We start from the raw sequence: 20,234 nt of genomic DNA on the forward strand, positions 1-20,234 counted from the left end.
TTTTCTTTTCAGCTCTGGTCTTTTCATCAAGAATACTTGAAAATCCTCTATTTCATTGAAAGACCATTTTTTCCCCTGAAGTATTATAGTCAGTTTTGCTGGGTAGGTGATTCTTGGTTTTAGTCCTAGTTCCTTTGACTTCTGGAATATACTGTTCCATGCCCTTCGATCCCTTAATGTAGAGGCTGCTAGATCTTGTGTTATCCTGATTGTATTTCCACAATACTTGAACTGTTTCTCTCTAGCTGCCTGCAGTATTTTCTCCTTGACCTGGGAACTCTGGAATTTGGCCACAATGTTCCTAGGAGTTTCTCTTTTTGGATCTCTTTCAGGCGGTGTTCTGTGGATTCCTTGAATATTTATTTTGCCCTCTGGTTCTAGAATCTCAGGGCAGTTTTCCTTGATAATTTCATGAAGGATGATGTCTAGGCTCTTCTTTTGATCGTGGCTTTCAGGTAGTCCCATAATTTTTAAATTGTCTCTCCTGGATCTATTTTCCAGGTCTGTTGTTTTTCCAATGAGATATTTCACATTATCTTCCATTTTTCCATTCTTCTCTCTTTGTTCTGTGATTTCTTGGTTTTGCATAAAGTCATTAGCCTCCATCTGTGCCATTCTAATTTTGAAAGAACTATTTTCTTCAGTGAGCTTTTGAATCTCCTTTTCCATTTGGCTAATTCTGCTTTTGAAAGCATTCTTCTCCTCATTGGCTTTTTGAACCTCTTTTGCCAATTGAGTTAGGCTAGTTTTTAAGGTGTTAATTTCTTCAACATTTTTTTGGGTCTCCCTTAGCAGGGAGCTGATCTGCTGTTCATGCTTTGACTTCATGTCTCTCATTTCTCTTCCCAGCTTTTCCTCCACCTCTCTAACTTGATTTACAAAATTCTTTTTGAGCTCTTCCATGGCCTGAGCCCATTGTGTGGGCTGGGACACAGAAGCCTTGATTTCTGTGTCTTTGCCTAATGGTAAGCATTGTTCTTCCTCATCAGAAAGGAAGGGAGGAAATGCCTGTTCGCCAAGAAAGTAACCTTCTATAGTCTTATTTCTTTTCCCTTTTCTGGGCATTTTCCCAGCCAGTGACTTGACCTCTGAATATTTTCCTCACACCCACCTCACCTCCTGATCCTCCCAGCCCGTGTTTGTGGTCTGAGATTCAAATGCTGCTTCCAGCCTCAGGGCTTTTGGCGGGGGCAGGGCTGCTATTCAGTATGAGATTATGATCTGGTGCTGAGATCAGGGCGGGGCCACCTCTCAGGCTCAGTTCCCTCAGGGGGTTTATGCACAGACCTTCCACAATGGATTCAGGCTCCCGCCCGCTTGGGGAGCCCCTGTCTGCAGCCGCCTCTCAGCTTCTACCTCCCGGGGGGGGGCCTGAATTATGGGGGCACCCCACTCCCCTCTCGACCCGCCAAAGAGACTCTCTCACCCACCCCTGTCACCTGTGGGTGGAGGGACTTGTGCGGCCGCTGGAGATCCCGTCCCTGAAGCCTGCTCGGATCTGTTTCTCTCGGTGCCGCAGCCGTGGCCGCAGCAGGTCTGGGCTGGGCTTTGTGTCTGCAGCGCGACGGAGCTTTTGCGAGAGGTTTGCAGATCCCTCTGTGGGTGGAGGGACCCGCGTGGCCGCTGGAGATCCTGTCTGTGAAGCCTGCTCGGATCTTTTCCTCTCGGTGCCGCGGCCGCAGCAGGGCTGCACTCAGCTCCCAGTCCCGGCGCCCAGTCCGCAGCGCGAAGGACCCCCCCGCGAGAGGTTTGCAGGTCTCTCTGGAACAGAAATCTCCCTCGCTCCAATGTTCCGTGGCCTCTGGGTGCGGAATTCGCCCTGAGTTACTTCCCTGTAGCCATTCTATGGGTTGTGGGTTCAGAGCTATGTGTATGTGCGTCTTTCTACTCCGCCATCTTGGCTCCGCCCCCGCTAGTAAGTTCTGAGGCCAGATTTGAATTCAGGTCTTTCTGACTGCAGGTCCTACGCTTAAAGGGGAAGTGTTATCAACATATTAACAGTCTGCAACAGTCCCAAAAAACTCAGAGCTAATCATTATAAGATCATAAATTTAGAGCTGCAAGGGAACTTAGAGTTATCGAGGCCACTCCACTCTTATTTTACTGAGGAGGAAACCAAGTCTGAAAGAGGTTAAATGACTCATCAAATGTCACATAGTGAATAGCAGAGCTTGTATTTGAACCTGTCTTTTGGCTGCCAATCTTGTCCTCTTTCCTACCTTTTTTTCCATATTTGAATGCTCATTTGTACAATGATTTTCCAAAGTTTGTTGACCTGAAGGAGTGTTCTTTTATTCCTTTGCACTTTTTGTTTCCTTAGTGAGACAATAATAAATTCAGAAATGACCAGCCCAGCGTCCCTATGTGGGGCTCTTAACTTCTATCTTGGGAAATGATTTTTAAAAAAAAATAGTTGGAAGATATTAACACCCTTAAATATTGGAGGTGTTTCAGATCAAGTACGTGTGATGAAAAAATTACCTTTTACTGGAATTAGTAATGGAACCCGTTTTGAGAGAGAGAGAAAGAAAGGTTCTGCTGAATTTATTTTGATTGTGCTAGTTTTGTTGTAACTTACATTGCTTGAAATCATTGGGAATGTGTTTATAAAGCACTTCTTTGTGACACTTCTAAGTTGTACAAGTATGACTATCTTGTCAGTTACTCACTGGAGTAGGCCGGGCTCGTAAGTGTTGAAGCTAGGAAGCTGAATCCCAGATCCTCTCTTGAATCTTAAGCTCTTCTTAGTACACCATACCATCCATCCTGTTTATAATTATTGTCAGGCCATCCTACTTTACCCTTAGCGCCTCTCATTGAAGCTCCACCTTCTTGGGATACTTTAGGGTAGAAGAAAGTAATATGCAGAATTATAATTACTAAGCACTTATTTCTCTAGGATAATCTAATTTACATCAATAATCCAGTTAATAACAATATAAAATTGAACATATGTAATGTATAATAGCAGAGAATTGAAAATAATTTATAGTAACTATGGAATGGGTTAACAAATGACATTTGAGTGTACTGGAAAGTTTTATCCCAGTAAGACATGGTAAATATGTAGATAATAGAGAAATGTGGAAAAAAATGAAATCATGCTAAAGAATCTGGAAAAAAGATCAGAGTGGAGCATGGAAACAGTTTCGTTTAACCTACATTTGTTTAGCCCCAGCCATGTGCCAGACCATTTAACTTCTTACACAGTTCCAATAAAATTGAAGCCAATAATTCTCATGCTTCTCATTAGCTAGTGGACAGCTAGGCTTTCTCATCTGCTTCTATGCCCTGTGGTCTTCTGGCACCGTCACCTGATTATGTGACCTAATGACCCCTAGCTCTGCCATCTGCTCTGCGACTGATCCCTTCAGCCTTGTGGCCTTTTCCATCCACCCTGCAGCCAAAACTTTTATATGTTTTCTTCTGTTATTGGGATGGTCTTGAGAGCATGCACTTGTCTCTCTTTAAAATTTGTATTTCTAGCACTTAGCATGGGCCTTGGCACATAGTAAATGCTTAATAAATGTTTGCATTCACCCATTCCAGACACTTTAACAAAAACAAAATATTTATCGCCCCTGAGACCTTGCATTGGAGAGGGGTGTGTGTGCGCTAATAACATGGACACAATAAATTCATAAAAATTATACAAAATGTAGGAGAGAACTGTAAACTAAGGAGTTTGGGGAATGACTGAACAAAATATGATATAGGAAAGAAATGATGAAAGGGATAATTCTAGAGAAACCTGGGAAGACTTGTATGAACTGATGCAGGGTCAAATGAGCAGACATTATAAAGACAACTCTAATCAATGCAGGGACCAACCATAATTCCAGAGGTGCCACCGTCCACCTCCTGCCAGAGAGGTGATGGAGTCCCAGTGCAGAATGAGACGTACATACATGTATTTCACACCTTTTTTGACTTGGCTAATGTAGAAATTTGTTTTCTTTGACTGTATCTGGTATGAGTTTTGATTTTTCCCTTTTTCACTTTGGGGCGGGGGGGGGTGGGTGGGACTGGAGCTTGGAGAACAGAGAATCGGCTATAGATAGGTTGCCAAAGAAAAACAAAAAAGGGTCATTGCAGCAGTTTTATAAATTGACAGAAGGGAAATAGATGAATGTCCAGGAGGAATCACAGACAAGAATATTGGCATGTGGGTGAGAGAGTTGGCTATCAAATATTGGTATAGTGGAGACTTTAGAAAAATAAATGCCTCTGTAAGATCTGTGTTACTGTATAAAAGATTTTAACACCATTGGAACAAATGTGATCTGTGTCAAGTTATTAACTCAATAAGAAGTAAAAAAGAAGCCTTTGGCTCGTAGGAAGCATAGCTTTAAGTTACCAGCACATGTGTGCATTAAGCCACCGTCCTAAGGAAACTTAACCTAGAATATCACCAGTGAAAGTACGTTGGGATCTCTTTGTCTAAAGGAGTGAAGCCTAAGAAACTGCTACTAAGATATCCTGAAATGGAGCTGCCAGTATAGAAAGGGTGTTATGATATAGGCAGCGAGGTGGAGCCCTAGTGCGCAGAGCACTGACCCTGGAGTCACATGTTGCAGGTTCAGTTCAGCCTCAGATACTGCCTAGCTATGTGATCCTGTACAAATCATTTAACCTCTTTCAGCCTCAGTTTTCTCATCTGAAAAATGAGGATAATAATAGGCCTTACCTCTCAGGTTTGTTTGTGAGATTCAAATGAAATAAGAGGTGCCTAGCATACAGTAGGCTGTGTGAACGTTAGTCATTGTTATTGTGCCCCATTAGTGTCGACCTGCTGGTTGATAAGTGATAGATCCTCTTTCCCTGCCATGACTAGAACTTTCTGTGAGTAGTGCAATGGAAAAAGCCCTGGACCAAAAAACAAATAAATTAGAAAACAAGGACCACTTGCTGTGTGACAAATGTGGCAAATGACTGACTTACTGTAAGCCTGTTTCCAGATCTGTCAAAAGAAGGTTAGAGTTGGTTCATCTATTATTGTATATTTCCTACAAGTGGTTTCCCAAGAATTTCTCACTTAAGTGCCTCTTGGTGATTGTATTTGATCTGAGAGGTAATAGGGAGCCACTGGAGTTTATTAAGGGAAGGCCTACTTTTGAAGAACCTGGTTCAAACTGGATTCTGTGTTGCCATCTATAAAAAATCAAGTCATTTCAGCCATAGATTCTTCTAAATAAATTTCTCCGGATTTCTCATCAGAAACCCCTTGAACTGTTGGTTTTCAATAGTAATACTTTTGTAATTTATCTTTTCTCTTTGGAAGTTCTGTTGTTAAGTAGTTTCATTGTGTCTGACCCTTCATGACCTCGCTTGGGGTTTTTTTGGCAGAGACACTGTAGTGGTTTGCCATTTCCTTCTCCAGCTCATTTTACAGATGAGGAGACTGAGGCAAATAGGGTTAAGAGACCTGCCCAGGGACACATCTAGTGTCTGAGGCAGGGTTTGAATTCAGAAAGATGAGTCTTCCTTCCAGTGCTCTGTGCATTATGGCACCACCTAGCTGCCGTTTAGATTCCTCATCAATTGAACAAGGTTCAGTTTTCCCCTTGTCTTATCTTATGAGAATAATAAGAGAAAAATATTGCTAGTTTATTTAAAGAGCATCCAGCTTCTGATTTGGCTTCTTGCCCCAAATACCTTTTCTGCCAAATTCTCTGTATACAATTACAGAATTTCAGATTAGGAGATCTAGGAAGGGACCATCTGTTGTTCTAATCATTCCTCAAGACCAGTGGCTCCTTACTTGGCATGTCTTTCTTTTGAAGAGAAACCCGTTACCCTGGAAAGCAGCTACTTCCACTTTGGACATTTGTAAATGCTGAGGAAACTTTTCCCAATATTGAGTGGGAAATCTAGATCTGCTTCTTTGCAGCATCCCTGCTGCTTCTGTACTTTAGGGCCAAGCAGAACAGGACTAATCTTTGTTCCACAGGACAGCCATGTAAGTACTTAAACACACATTTCCTGAGGCTTCTCCAGGCTAAGCATCTCCGGTAATACTGAGTTTCCCAAAATTGTACACCATTTCTGGGATATTGAAAAATGAAGTACCTCACTTGGGGGTGTTGGAGGGGAGTAACACATTTACTCTCCTGCTCACTGATGTTCTCTTTAATATTAGCACATATAATATCTCATGTTAGTATATGTGTTTTTCTTATGGGTTAGACCATAATAATACCCAAGAGTTGTCTCCTTTCCTGTGGGGTTGAAATGGGACATTCCCATTTGTAAACTCTCCTGAAGGAAGTCTTGTTCAGTGCCTCATGGGGAGTAGCAGGAAGGCTCTGTAAGTAGAGTAAAAGCTGCAGCACATCTTACCAAGACGCAAGATTTTGAAATGCCAGTTCAGGGAAAGATTGCCAGATTCCCTTGGAGTTAGAAAATGTGGGTTTGAGTCTTGGTTAAGTGACTCTATGCCTTGGTTTCCTTATCATGTAAAATGTGTATAATACTTAATTATTTGCCTCATAAAGTGGCTTTGAGCAAAGTACTTTGTAAACTGTTGTTATATGAGAAATAGAAGCTTCTATTTTTTCTTTTCACATACCCATTCATATTGATCCAAATCTTGTTCCCCAAATAGATAACACATGTTGCCATGGCTAATAGAAATCTCTTCAGAGCTTCTGTTCAGAAATACTGATTTAAACTACAGGTTACTGGAGCATAACATTTAGTATTTGCAAGTTATCTTTTCTTGAAGGAAGGAGAGATAGAATTCTTGGGGATATTTTAGATTTTGTTGTTTTCATCACTGAACTGCTGGTCCTGGATTCAGGAAGACCTGAGTTCAAATCTGGCCTCAGATATGTACTCACTATCTTACCCTAGGCCAGTCTCCTAACGCCTGTTTGCCTTAGTTTCCTCAATTGTTAATGTTGATAATAACAGCACCTACTTCCCAGGCTGGTTGTGAGGATCAAATGAGATGATATTTGTAAAGCACTGAGCACAGTGCTGGGCACATAGGTGCTGTGTAAATGCTTATTCCCTTCCCTCATTGGACCACAGGATGTTTTCATGCTTGACCTTTCTTCTGACATCTTTAGATTGTCTCAAGTTCAGATGTAGAATACTATCCTAGTTAAACTTCCCGGTGTCGTAGCCATTCATTTACATATTCATGTAAAATGAAGTATCCAGTCCAAAATAATATGGTCCCAAAGCTTTTGGTTTGACACTTCAAGACTTAAATATGATATGGAATATTATTATATTTGTCTTCATAGTTGTGATGCAAAGCGTACAGCAGTTAAATAGCGTTTGCCAATTTATCAGGGAACTATATATTTTAAGAAACATTTCTTCTAAAGATGGACCTATTAACCATAATTGTATCCAGTGAGCTGGTGCTCTGGTGTTCCTAGTACATGAGATAATTCCTATTTACAGGTTTTTGTTCAGTTTTAACTTCTGATTTGTTTTTAGTGCATGCATTAAATATCAATTTCGATATCAGTTACTATGGGCCAGGCACTGTGCTTAGCGCTTTGCTATTATCTCATTGGATGACCTGGCAAGGTAGATGCTGTTTTTAACTCCATTTTACACATGAGGAAACTGAGGCTGACAAAGCTGAAGTGACTTGCCCAGGGTCATACGGCTAGTAAGTGTCTGAAGCCAGATTAGAATGCAGCTCTTCCTGACTCCAGGCCCAGTGCTGTATGTACTTTGCCACAAATGGAATGTTTAAGAAAAAAGTTTTGTTTTCTATTCTGTATGTTAGAAACCTTTCTTAATTCTGTTAATTGCATTCGAATTTGAGTATGTTATTGTGTGGATAAGGACTTGTCTTTGCTCAAGAATGAGCCTTCGTTTTTCAGAGTGTTTTGGTATCCAAGAGTACGCAAGCCTATGATCTTAGCTCTCTTGTATCTTCCCAAACTGTCACTTAGATGAGCGTCTGCTCTAATTAATCACCTGCTCTTCATTACTCTGGTGTTTGTATTGTCTCATCCTTCAGTGAAACATCTTACAAACTACTCCGCTTTACACTCCCAGGTCTGAGCCTTGTGAGTTGCAGCCAAGTCTAATATAATAAAAGGGGGTGGGGGTGATGATAATTCGGGTTATACAGCTCAGCAGCTACGATGTCATTGGCAGGCAGTCTCCTCCCCTTCCTGAATTTCAGCTCTACCCTGCACACAGTGGAATGACAGGCATTCCTGTGTGAGCAGAGCTGGCATGAAGGCATATTTGTGAGCTCTACAAGTGTCCCAGCTGAGGAGAGGAAGAGTGAAAACTCCTGTAAATCAACTGACATTATGTCCTTTCCTGAGATGAGGCAGTAACCTGGCCGCATGGGCTACCCATCTCCTTCTGGCATTGTGAAAGGCGTTTGTTTCTGCCAGGATAGTTTGCTGTTGAGAGCACCATCAGACTAAATCTAACCATGGGGCAAGCTGTCGTCTCTGGACCGGTAAATCCAGCTGCAGTTGGTGAGTAATGAAAGACAAAAGAAATGGAAACAATCCTGACTGAGAGCAAAGCAGATTTGCAGGTGACTCCAAGGATGATCTAGGGGGAATGTGAGAGTTTGACATTTCTCTCGAGATATTAGTAATTTTCTTAAGAATGAATGAAAATTGAGAAGCTGTTTCTCTTCTGTTTGCTTTCTTTGCCATTCATCATTTTCTCGGTAGGAGTTTTCATGTTATCTTGCTGGCTGACGGGTCCATTGGGCCAGACAGGTAATGGGACCATTACTTGAGAGTGCAGTAGACAACACAAGGAGAACCCAAGTATTTGACAGGAGTAGAATACTTAGAAGATAGGTGTGGCATTGAAACAGCTGATAGGCTATGATCTCTATAAAAAGGGATGGGGCACTTTTAAGACAAGGCTAAACTTTTGGAGTCAGGTAAAGTATGTAATATATATATATTTTTAATATGGCAAGCCTTTTCCCCTTTGTTTTCTGTCTTCACCATTTTTTCCATTTTCAAACTCAGTGTTCTAGATTTGAAACACTCTTCCCCTCTGTGAAACCTTGACCACTCTGACATTCGGTGACTGTTGCTCTAGGTTCAAATCTCACAAATGAAATCTGATGCCTTCCTTAGCTCAAAGCTATTTCCTTAGACTTCGGGGCTATTTTTTAAACCCCAGTGGCTGAATGGAGAGGAATGGCTTAACTGGAGGAATTGGTTTTTATTGAATGGTTTGTTTAAGGATTACTAAAAAATAAGCAAGGTGAAGAAATGCCAATAAATCATCTCTTCCTGGTTGTTGGGTTTTGATATTTTTTTTTTATATATAAATAATCTTCTCTGGGATTTTAAAAGTGGTAGAAAAACAGACTGTTCAGTCCTGGATGGCTTTCTGTCAAGACATTGACAATTTAAAGTAGAGAAAGAGAGAGAGTGTGGGGGTGTCTTTGATAATTCTCCCAGTTGTCATTCAGTTTTTTAGTATTAGGGTTTCCAAAGGCAGTGCTTTCATCTGAACGCTTCCAAAGTTTTCACAGGAATGCTTTTCTTGTTTTGCGGAAACTGGTGCACAGAGATCCCCCTGTGAGTCAGAAACAGTTTTTAGAACTGAAGTCAGGACTTGACTCATTCTGTTTCAATCACCAGGGCTGGGTCTATACTAACCTAATAACTCACTTTGGGGCTAGTGAAGTGATTTGTGCTGTAGAAACAGCAGGCTAAACAACCAAGTTTTTCAGTTGAGTTTGGTAAAAACTATGAAAAAAACCCATATAATACCAGGGACTTAGGTCTTTTTATATCATTTGTTAATTTAAAAGTGAAAGAATTTTGGAAAGTTTGGTGCTCTTTCTGTATAGGTGGAAGGTAGTGGGCCTGTGAATGAGTACACAAACCAGTGAATCAAGAGTTACCTAGAAATAAATAAGAAGGATAAAGATGGATATGAATGAAGTGAAAGGAAAGGTCATTAGATACCCTAAGCCAGAGAAAAATGAAGATGATGAGAGCAGTATTAGCTATTGAGTGTTACTTACAACTTTTACTAGCTAGCTACCTAGAAACAAAATCAGCCTTGGGATGTCTTGTGTCCTTCCCCTTGAATCCTAAGTCTCATCACCACTTCCTGGTGTATATGTTGCAGGGGGATCTTTTTGGTGTCTAATGTGGCCTATGCTGCTGAAGGCCTTTCAGAGTCTGTGAAAAGGAATTTTATATAACAAAGTTAATTTTCCTATTCTGATACTTTTCTTTCTGTCAAATGTGATTGACAATTTTACTGTTTGGTTTTTAAGGGAAAGAATATCATGGATATATTGTTTGAAGGTACAGTTTAGAGCTTATATTTGAAGGGAATACTGAATTTCAGGTAGCCTAAGACTCTGCCTTGAAAGTTTCGGTGGGTATGTAAATCACGTTTCTCACTTGTGTGGAGCGCAGTTCTTCTTCCACACTGAAGAAGGCAGTGAGTGTGGTAGTAGATATGATCTCAGTGACTCTTCCAGAGGGCAGATATGGCAAATAAATTAGGAGTTTTCATTAGTTTTCTAATAGATATTAGAGATGAAAAGTAACCTAGTGTAGCACACAGAAGTTAGATGTCATAGTTAGAAGGAACTTTAGAACATGCAGTGATAAAGCACAGGGTGCTAGATAGAGCATTTAGGGGTCTTAAATATCATCTAATTCAGTGATTCCCAACTTTTTCTGTATGGGAAACCCTTTTTGAAAATAAAAAAAAAATTCACAGACATCCTCCATAAGAGAGCTGAAATTGTAATACTCAAAATGCAGTGACACACAGAGATTGCTTCATCACTTGCTTATAGCCCCTGCTTCCTGGGGATTGCATAGGAATAATGAGGACCATTTATCTGCTCTCTTCCTCTCATTTTACAAATGAGGAAATTATGTTTAGGTTTTTTGTTCAAGTTCACCTATAGTGCTCAGCTCTCCTAATTTCTGATATAGAACTTTTGCTCTTTCTACTTCTACAATCATTTATTTCCTCTTACCACATACAAAACACTGAATCATCCTCTGGGCAAGATAGGAAAATTTTAAGATTCCTGCGCATATGCATCACAAAATCTAGCAGGGAAATACAATACCTGTACAAGTAACTATAATGGAAGGTCACATATGTGCATAAGAGGTGACCCGTGAGAACTAGGTGAGGTCCCAAATGGAAAGGATTATTTTGACTCGGGGTGTCAAGGAAGCACTCCGTAGAGGAGATAGCCTTCATGCAGGGCTGAAGGTCCTGAAGGATGGATTAGACAGGCAGAGGTGGAGGGAGAGCATTCCATGAAAAAGAATGTTGGAAATGCAATACTGGTCCAAGTAGATGCCACAAAAAGCAAGTGATGCCCCTGTCTACAGCTTAGTGCAGCTGGAAAGGAGCAGTAGGAGAGAAGCATGAGAAAATAGGTTGCCGCTGGCTTGGCAGTAGATAACACAAATAAATGAGAAGTTGAATAACAATGAAAAAGCTTTACATGACAATTCTAGGATACCGGTGCTGTTCTCAAAGGTGCATCGACTCTTCCCTTCTTGGAGATTAGTAGCGTGTACAATTTAACGTGAAACACCTCTAAAAGTTCTGTCAGAGCAGCCAAGCAGTATAAAGAATGGTCACCCTAAAATGATGAATCTCGAACGCCTACAGCTTTACAACAGATGCTGAGTCCAGAATTAAACCACACCCTTAAACAAAAATTGCCTATGTTAATTCATATTAAAGAGTTACCCTGTAAGTGAAATAGATCTCTACCAGCTCTGCCTACAGATTTGCAGAGATAAATCCAGAGTGAGTAATTCTTTGCACTTCCTGTTCAACAACATAAAAACTCTCTGTACATAGAGAGTCCTTTATTATGTACCATATCAAAGCAGGTATGCTAATTAATACATGTCCTAAAATTAGTCACAAGACCAAAGAATTTTTATAAGCTCTGCCCAGTCAGTCCACACTATCTTTTCTTCCCTACTGGCCCATATTTTTTCCATCCTTTTGCTTTTTCCTTTCATTCTTTCTACCCTCTTCTTTCCTCAGCTTTTCCAACTTCTTTCCAAATTGAAGCAAACCTCTTAAGTTGTCTGAGCCTTCATTTCCTCCTTTTAGGCTCCTGGAATTTAGAATTGAAAGGTACCTTAGGGAAAATCACTCTTAAGTCGGCCCCCTCATTTGACAGCGAAGAAAATTGAGGTTCTGAGAAGGCATCTGATTGCCCAAGGTTACACAGGCCGTAAACAAATCCAGGCTTGGAATCAATTCTGTCTCCACATATTTTGTTTTTTTCACAATGCCATAGTACTTCTCCAGGAGCTCTCTCAATTCCTTATTAGCTTCTGTGAACAAGTATTCCTCATATCAGTACTTTTGATAATCCATACTGAAAAATTTTCTATAGGGGAATTACCAAAGTTTGTGTTTGTTCTCCTGGCCTTACATCCAAGAATGCAGGCATTACCAGAGGACTAGGGAGAGGCTTTCATACACCATGTCTTCTCTTCCCTCTACCACTGGTTTTTGTGCATTCTGTTTTCCTCATGATACTGGAAATTGCACAAGGAGGACAGGGTAGATCTCAACCACCATTCCCCACGTCTTTCTTTAAGCCTGCACTTTCTGGATGCATTCAAATGAACTGAGAGGGGGAATAGGTAACAAATGGAAAAATGTGAGGCAGCAGAATAGAATGGATAGATAGAGGAGCTGAATTCAAATCCTGCATCAGATTAGTAATAGGTGTTGAGAAGAATCCCCACCTCCAAAATGACCACAGTGCATAGCTATTTTCTGAATCATGGGGAAAACCTACAATAGGAGTTCTCTGAGGAAGAGGAAATAGGCATAGTTTTCCTATCTCATCTAGAATCCAGCAGGAAAGAGCATCTCAGAATCTTCTTGTGAGTTCCTTTGACCATCCAGAAAGGATTTCCGGTTCAGCTAGAGCACTGGGATACAATCCCCACCCTGCTCCTGTCACTACAATGACACTAGTCACAGGATGGTAGTTATTGATCTGATATTCTCCTTGCAAAATAAAATTTGGAAAGGTTTTGGACCTCAACGTTTTTTGGTAACTTTCCACTAGTGAATGAATACTCATATCCTTCATCGTGTATAATTTTAAAAAACCTTCATGTAGAATTTTGGTCCCAAAATATATCTCCATCAAATTGTCTGATTTGGGAGTGTTTCCTTTCAACCCAGGCTTCTGTAGAAAACTGTATTTCCAGATAACTCAAGTTATGACCTGGTTGTACTAGTAGGAAGAAAGAGCTCCCTCCCTATTCCTCTCTAGCTGTTTCTTTACCTCAAACAGTTGGGGGATGGGGGATTGCTTTCTGATTCAAGGTGATTAATTCAACGGACTGCTTTCAAGGTGATTTGCTATTCTACCAAAACATTGACTTGTGCTACCTACCTATTGACCGGTGGTTGCTTTACTTCTGTATTTTTGTTAGTTTTTCCTTCCACCCCAAATCAAATTGTAAGACTCTTATAAAAGGCAAAGGTGAATGAGTACAATAGTGTTGTGTGCTTTTCTTACGAGTACTATAAGTTCATCTCCATTTTTTTAACTCTGACATCATAAAAATGTTGTGCACAGTAGGAAGATTCATTTCTGTCCAAATGAATCTGTAATCTAATTATAATAAGAACTGTCAAATATTGGGATAGGTAAGGACCTTAAAGATCATCCAGTCTCCCCTCTCCTTGAAGCATCTCAGTAAGTCATCACTGTTAGGGTGGAGTTCACAGCAGTAGAGAGCTTACCCCTCTGCTGGGCCAGTCTGCTTTTCAGTAGTTCTAATAATTAACAAATTCTCCTTCTATCAAGTCTGACTCTACCTCCCAGCCATCCTCCACTCTTTGGTCCTGACTCAGCCCTTTGGTACCCTCTTCTGTGATAGCCACTGTCTTCCAGTGTTTGAAGGGCTATGTCCTCTCCTTGTTCCCCAAGTTGTTCGGTATTTTCCTTCAGGCTAATATTGTGAAGAAGCATGTAATATAGTGGAAAAATCACTGTCCTTGGGAACTTGATTTTTTTGTCTATGGCCCCACACACATGACTCTGATGCTGGGCAAGTCTCTCTGGGCCATGGTTCTCTCTTGTGTAACAGGTGGGACTGGACTAGACAATCCATCTCTAAGGTTCTTTCTATGACATACGCTCGATGTCCACGTTAGTATGTGTGCAAGTATATGCACGGTTGTATTTTAAATGTCCCCTTCAGCATCCTTGCCCTGCCTTGGACATCCCCTAGCATTTTAGCTTCCCAGAATGGAGCATGGTGCTTCCTTGTATGGTTTGGCCACAGTTTTGACAGTGTGTACGCTTCTATCCACACGACACAGAGTTACATAGTGAAAACCTGAACATAGTGGGTGCTGCCCAATCTTTGGACATTCCAATGTTTGAATAAAGATGAAACTAAGTGGTTACTGGCAGGATTCATGGGTGAAAGCAGGCAACTTGTTGCTTTTTCAGTGACTGGCATTTAACCCAATAAAAAGGTACAGACTTTATTCCCTATTACCTTTCCCTCAGCCACTTCACGGCTTTAAATTCACTTCCATAATTTGTGAGGTATTGACTGTGCTGGGCCCTCTCAGGCAGTGATATCAATGTCAGATGGAAGCGGGGGCCGCTACAGAAGCATCCCGGGGAGTGCACAGTAACAATTTTAAAATGTAATGTTATATATACTTTGGGAGGAGAAGGGACTTACCCAAAGTCAAACAAAAGTTGTTATGAGGTGGAAGGGTGGGAGAGGCGGGGAAATGCTGAGGCTTGAGAATGGGAAAAAAATATTATTTTGATTTGGGGTTTCTTGTTCCTTTAAAGTTTTCTTCACTTACATAGAAATTGTATGTTTTGTTACTTTGGTTCTGCTTTATTTACTCTTTCTCCTATATTTCATTAAATGGTTCTTTTGTTAGCTTTCCACCAGTTTTGAGAGCTTATGTTCATATCCTTCACTACTTCTGTATTACCAGGTATATGGTAGTGGTGGGCAAGTCAATTGTCACATGACTCCACCTACCCATCCCAGTGACAGCCTTAGACCTAAGCTCCTTCTCCCCACATGTTGTATAACCCTTGAGGGCAGGAACTGCCTCACTTTTTTAGCCCCAGTGTTCAATACTAGGAATATCGTATGTGCTTGGGCTTATTGATTGATGAACCTCACCAATTCATAGAATCATGTTTTTAGAGTTAGAAGTGGTTGTAAAGGTAATTTTATAAATGAGGCAACCAAAGTCTAAAGGGTAGTTAAATGATTTGCCCAAATCCCCAAACTAGTAAGAGCTTTGAAACTGGATTTGAACCCCACTTTAATTGACTCCAAGTGTAGCATCCCATCCTATACAAGCAAATCTCAAACTGTTCAGTCCCACAATCCCTTTGCATTCTTAAATATTATCCAGGAACTGCCACCCCCCGAGGTTTTGTGTAAGTGGGCTGTATCTATCAATATTTGTCACGGAGATTTAAACAGATAAAATTTAAAAATATTTATTAAATCATTGAAAATAATAATAAATTCATTATGTTGACATAAATACATATTTGCCTTTGTTGAAATCAGCTAGATTTTAATTCCCACTTTTTTTTTAGTCTGTTACATTATAATATTTTGGTTGGAATATATGAAGAAAATGTAGTCTCATGGTCTTGGGGACCCCCAGGTCACAGTGGACCACAATTTGAGGATGACTGCACAACCTCGTGCCTTAAATACTGTTTTGTATTTTGTAATACTCCCTATGTCCTTGTAATCTGATTCAGGAAAAGATTACAACTTATAGCTATGAGAAAAAAATTGCTTTATCTATGCCCTACCAGACAGAATTAGCTATTAATTGGTTGCAAGTGGACACCATCTTTGTCCTTGGGCAGATTCCTAACTCTCTTTTTATTTCTCCATCCCCAAATATAATATCTCCTAATGTATTTTTGTTAGTTACTACTTTCAAAATTCTTTGAAGATGAAAAAGTGCCAAGCATTATATATTAGTAGTATATATCTGCTAAAAACAAGTTCACCTCCTAGAAATTTATGTTGGAGCAGCTAACTTGAGCTGCTAAACTTTTGTTAGCCAATAAAGGTTAGGTGTTAGAGTAGGAAGTATAACATACTGTTCTGTACGTAGGTGATTCATTCTCCACTGAGCTATCATCTGACTTTCAGCATTTCCTTTCTGTGAGCCTCAGTTTCCTCCTCTGTAACACGAGAGACTGTTGGACTAGATGATCTCTGAGATCCCCTGCAGCTCTGGTAGCCTATGATTTTGTAAAGAAATAATCAAGACACTATGATAAACTAGAAAATGAAACATCAAGGTTTAAAAGGGAAGTATTAGAGAAGAGAACTCCAAACTGTAATTTGGTTTAGTTATCTTTTACCTCCTTCCTCCAAAGGCGCCAAGTCTTCCTTCTTGTCACCTGCAGCTACATGACTCAGAATATGAGGGGTTTTCTTAGGGCCTATGATCATTCAAGCAGCAGCTCACATCCTAGACTCCATTTTCTAGCAAACAAAAAGATCAAGAAGGAAACCACCTTTTTCCTTATTTTTCAGAAAATGAGGATTGCATCCATAAGGCCCCATTCTATCGTCTAACTCCTTTGAAAGGTCAGCTAAACGCAGGTTTATGTTAGAAGAGAATAAGTATCAGGAAAGCAAAAACAGCTGAGGTGTTGTGAACAAATGATTTGTGAGCAAATGAGGTTACTAACAGTTTCAAGCATGCCTCCTTTTACTGTTCCACCCTCTAATTACCATACACCCAGAGAACTGCTGGCACAGTTGCTTCATCATATAAAAACAAGAGATTGGTGATTTTGAGATACCTGGTGGTGCTTTCCCTGGGTACTTACCAACTGGTTCATCTGCAGTGGGCTCTGCTCAAGTTTGCAAATTCAGATTTAGTGTGAGAAACTGGAACTGCTGAGAGGTAGGATGCTAATTGTTCCAAGATCTATATGAGAATCACTGCTTCTGGTAGATGACAGTTATGTCATAAATGTCTTAGTTCTCCTAGAACCTGTATCACCTTGCATTACATATCCTGTAGCTGTTTTAAAAAAGTTTTTTGGATCTAATTATTATTAATAATAATCACAGCTAACATTTACATGACACTTTAAGATTTACAAAACATTTCATGTTATCTCATTTGAATTAAGGGAAACTAAAATAACGTGCATATATGTGAAACTGCAAATATCTGATACATGTACATGCATAATATCTTTATTCTAGAAATATAGATTAAATGTGATTTTTAAAGCTGCTCTGCTTATCTATGATTCCCTCTGGCCTTCTGTTGTCTTCTGTGCTTTTAAAATACACTTCAGTGCCCTTCTTAATTTCCTCTTTTTCTTTAGGGAGAACTCTAGCACTAGATCCTCCTAGCCACACCAAATTGACGAACAATAAAACCCCGGTGACATTGGCTGTGAATGTCCGTCTCATTCTGAGCTTGAGTCCACTAAACTCTGGCAAGAGTGTAAAAGGAGATACTTGAAAATGAGTATTTACATTTCCAGCTGCTAGTTGCTTCAATGAGCATCTAAATTTGAGAAAATAACTTGCCTAATAAGAAGATTAATGTGGTTAATATTTTAGGCATGTAATTTTTTTTGTTGCCTCAGGTGAGAAATAGTTACGTTTTATGAAAATCTAATGTTTTGGAGTATAAACTGCCGGAAAGATTTATTGACTAAGTATTCTGTAGAAGTTTGCAGGCCTCAACATCATCTGAAGTTGATTTAGCTGTATTTGGAATGCTTTCTTCATGAACATTAGTCATGAAAAAAGAGCAGCACAGTAGGTAAGCTCGAACTTGGCCATTGAAGCTTAAAGTTTTGAAGGTAAACAGAGAGGGGGGTCATGTTTCAGTCAGGTCTAGGCTCCTAGAGTCCAGAGATTGTTTACATCTTTTGTGATCCTGGATCTGCTACCTTGCCCTTCGTTGACTGGGCTCTCAAATGCTTGTTGAATTGAGTTGACTTCGAGGCCTTTGCAGGACCTCACCATTTCTTCAGACCTAGATATTGTCTCATAATCACTTTAAAATATGTATGTGAATTGAGTGTGCTGAAAGGCACAAGTGAGTCAGTCTCCCCCCCCGCCCCCACCAGGGAAGGTAGCAATGTCAGCCACAAGTCTCATTAGCTGACCTGGTTTCTGGGCTCCTTGGGGCAAATGCCCATCGACTTGAATCAATGTATTAAAGGCTCCAGTGGTGGTAGCAATTGGATTTAAGTGGCTTCTTGACAAAAGTGGTGTGTATGACATGAAGCTGAGCAGTCTCTAATTCTTCTCAAATATGGGATTTAGGAATGGACTTACCAGGTGATTTTATATTAAGCATTCTTCATGAATTCATTTAATGCCTACAGACTGTGTATATTGAGCTGCATTAGGAGCCATCGCCTCCAGAAGTTCAGTCTTGATGTGGCAGAGCAAGATTTGAATGCAACCTCTGTGGCTCTCTTAGCTGCATGTAGTGTGACCTTGGGCAAACAAGTCATTTGATTTTCCTGGGCCCCAGTTTCCTCAGCTTGAGATCTCTGCCAACTCTGGCTTTTCTTCTTAAATTCTAAGCAGCTTAGTTCTGTCTCTTTGTAACTGCCTCAATTGAGGTCAGAGGAATTTTCAACAGTGTCTTCTGTTGGGCAGAAATATTGTATAGAATGGTAGTTGAAAATGTAAATGAAGCTGAAGCTTCAAGCTCATTCATTCTCTACATAATGTTATGTGAAGATTTTGATTATAATGGGATTAATCTGCAATGAAACTGAATTGTTGAATTGCGAATTGTGTCCCATTGCCACAGATTGGTTACAGGGTAGGCCTGGCTCACCTTTTGTGGGGAGGAATTGCTTCTGGGTCCTTTAAGGCCCCGAAGATTGGTTGGGGGCCAGCTGAGGTATGACTTCCTAACCTTCCTTCCTTCCCTACTTGAAGTTTTAGTGAGCTCAGCTCAGGTGAAGTATGAGGAGTGGCAGCTTCCGCCCTCAGAGACCATGCAGTGTAAAGCGCCCAGAACTTTCTTTGGAGACAGAAAAACCTGCACTAGCTTCCTGTGACTGGTCTGGGCTGATTGTCCAGTTTCTGAGCCTCAGTTTTTTCATCTGTAAAGTGAGAATAATACTTGTGGTTCTTACTTCATATCGTTGGGAGACTAAAAGGAGACAGTACGTGTCAAGTTCTTTTTAAATATAGTGTAAATGACAATTATTATACAGAATACCTTGTAGAATCATGAAACTGTAGCTTTCCTCTGGCTATTAATGAATGGGCGTTGCCTCGCCCTAAGTGAGCACCTGCAGAGACCTTGGCCTAAAGGACCCACGGTCTCCCAGTGCACCCTGGGCCATCTCCAGTCATCCTGAGGAATATCTGGATTCAGATGGCTCTGGAGGAGAAGTGAGGTTGGTGACCTACACAGCCCTCTCTCACTCAAAACAAAGTCAAGTGCAAGTGATGTCATCATTTCTCTGATGGCGTGGTCTTCTTCTGCAACAAAGGACAAACACAAGCTTAAAGATACTGGAGGAAGTGTCTGACCTTTTTTCTTGAGTAGCTGATGAAGTTGCTTCCTCTTATGGACAGTTTTCAAATTAGATCTTTGTATGAGAAGCACTATTATCTCTTCACACTATCTCAGCAGAGTGGGTGGGAAGAGCCTCTCAGGGCTTTATTTTTATTTTTATTTTTCAACATTCACTTCCATAAGATTTTGACTTCCAAATTTTCTCACCATCTCTCCCCTCCTCCTACCCTAAGATGGCATGTAATTTGATATAGGTTCTGTTTACACATTCATATTAAACCTATTTTCACATTAGTAATTTTGTAAAGAAGAAATAGAACCAGTGAGAGAAACCACAAGAAAGCAGAAACAAGTCAAAGAAGAGAGAGAGCAGATAATATGCTTCAATCTGCATTCAGACTCCATAGCTCTTTTCCTGGATGTTGATAGCATTTTCTATCATGAATCCTTTGGATTTGTCTTGGATTCTTTCATTGCTAAGATGAGGTAAGTATCAAAGTTAGTTATCGCACATTGTGGCTGTTACTGTGTACAGTGTTCTCCTGGCTCTGTTCTCAGTGCTTTATTTTAATCAGTCATGGGTGTTGCTTTTAAATGACAGAAAGATTGGTTTCCAAAGCACTCCTAGACCAGTTTCCACCTGAAACACCTAAGAGGGTGACTCTGGGAGTCCTGTTTGTCTCTCCCGCAGACCTTATCAAAGGCAA

General features: G+C 40.4%; 1 protein-coding gene across 8 annotated transcripts in view; it reads left to right on the plus strand.

The window, feature by feature from the left end:
• PHACTR4 (phosphatase and actin regulator 4) overlaps nucleotides 1-20,234 on the plus strand; it is a 126,406-nt gene that overhangs the window by 68,681 nt on the left and 37,491 nt on the right. The window contains exon 1 of one of the 8 annotated variants that reach the window (XM_072609569.1): nucleotides 6,636-8,459. The exons of the other annotated variants lie outside the window; for them this stretch is intronic. Within the exon in view, the coding sequence (XP_072465670.1) occupies nucleotides 8,414-8,459 (46 nt within the window). The 5' untranslated portion in view covers nucleotides 6,636-8,413. Of the gene's footprint in view, nucleotides 1-6,635; nucleotides 8,460-20,234 lie in introns of those variants that run through there. 8 annotated transcript variants of the gene reach the window in all.

Source organism: Notamacropus eugenii, chromosome 5 (genome assembly GCF_028372415.1).
Source record: "Notamacropus eugenii isolate mMacEug1 chromosome 5, mMacEug1.pri_v2, whole genome shotgun sequence".
Classification (NCBI taxonomy): Eukaryota; Metazoa; Chordata; class Mammalia; order Diprotodontia; family Macropodidae; genus Notamacropus; species Notamacropus eugenii.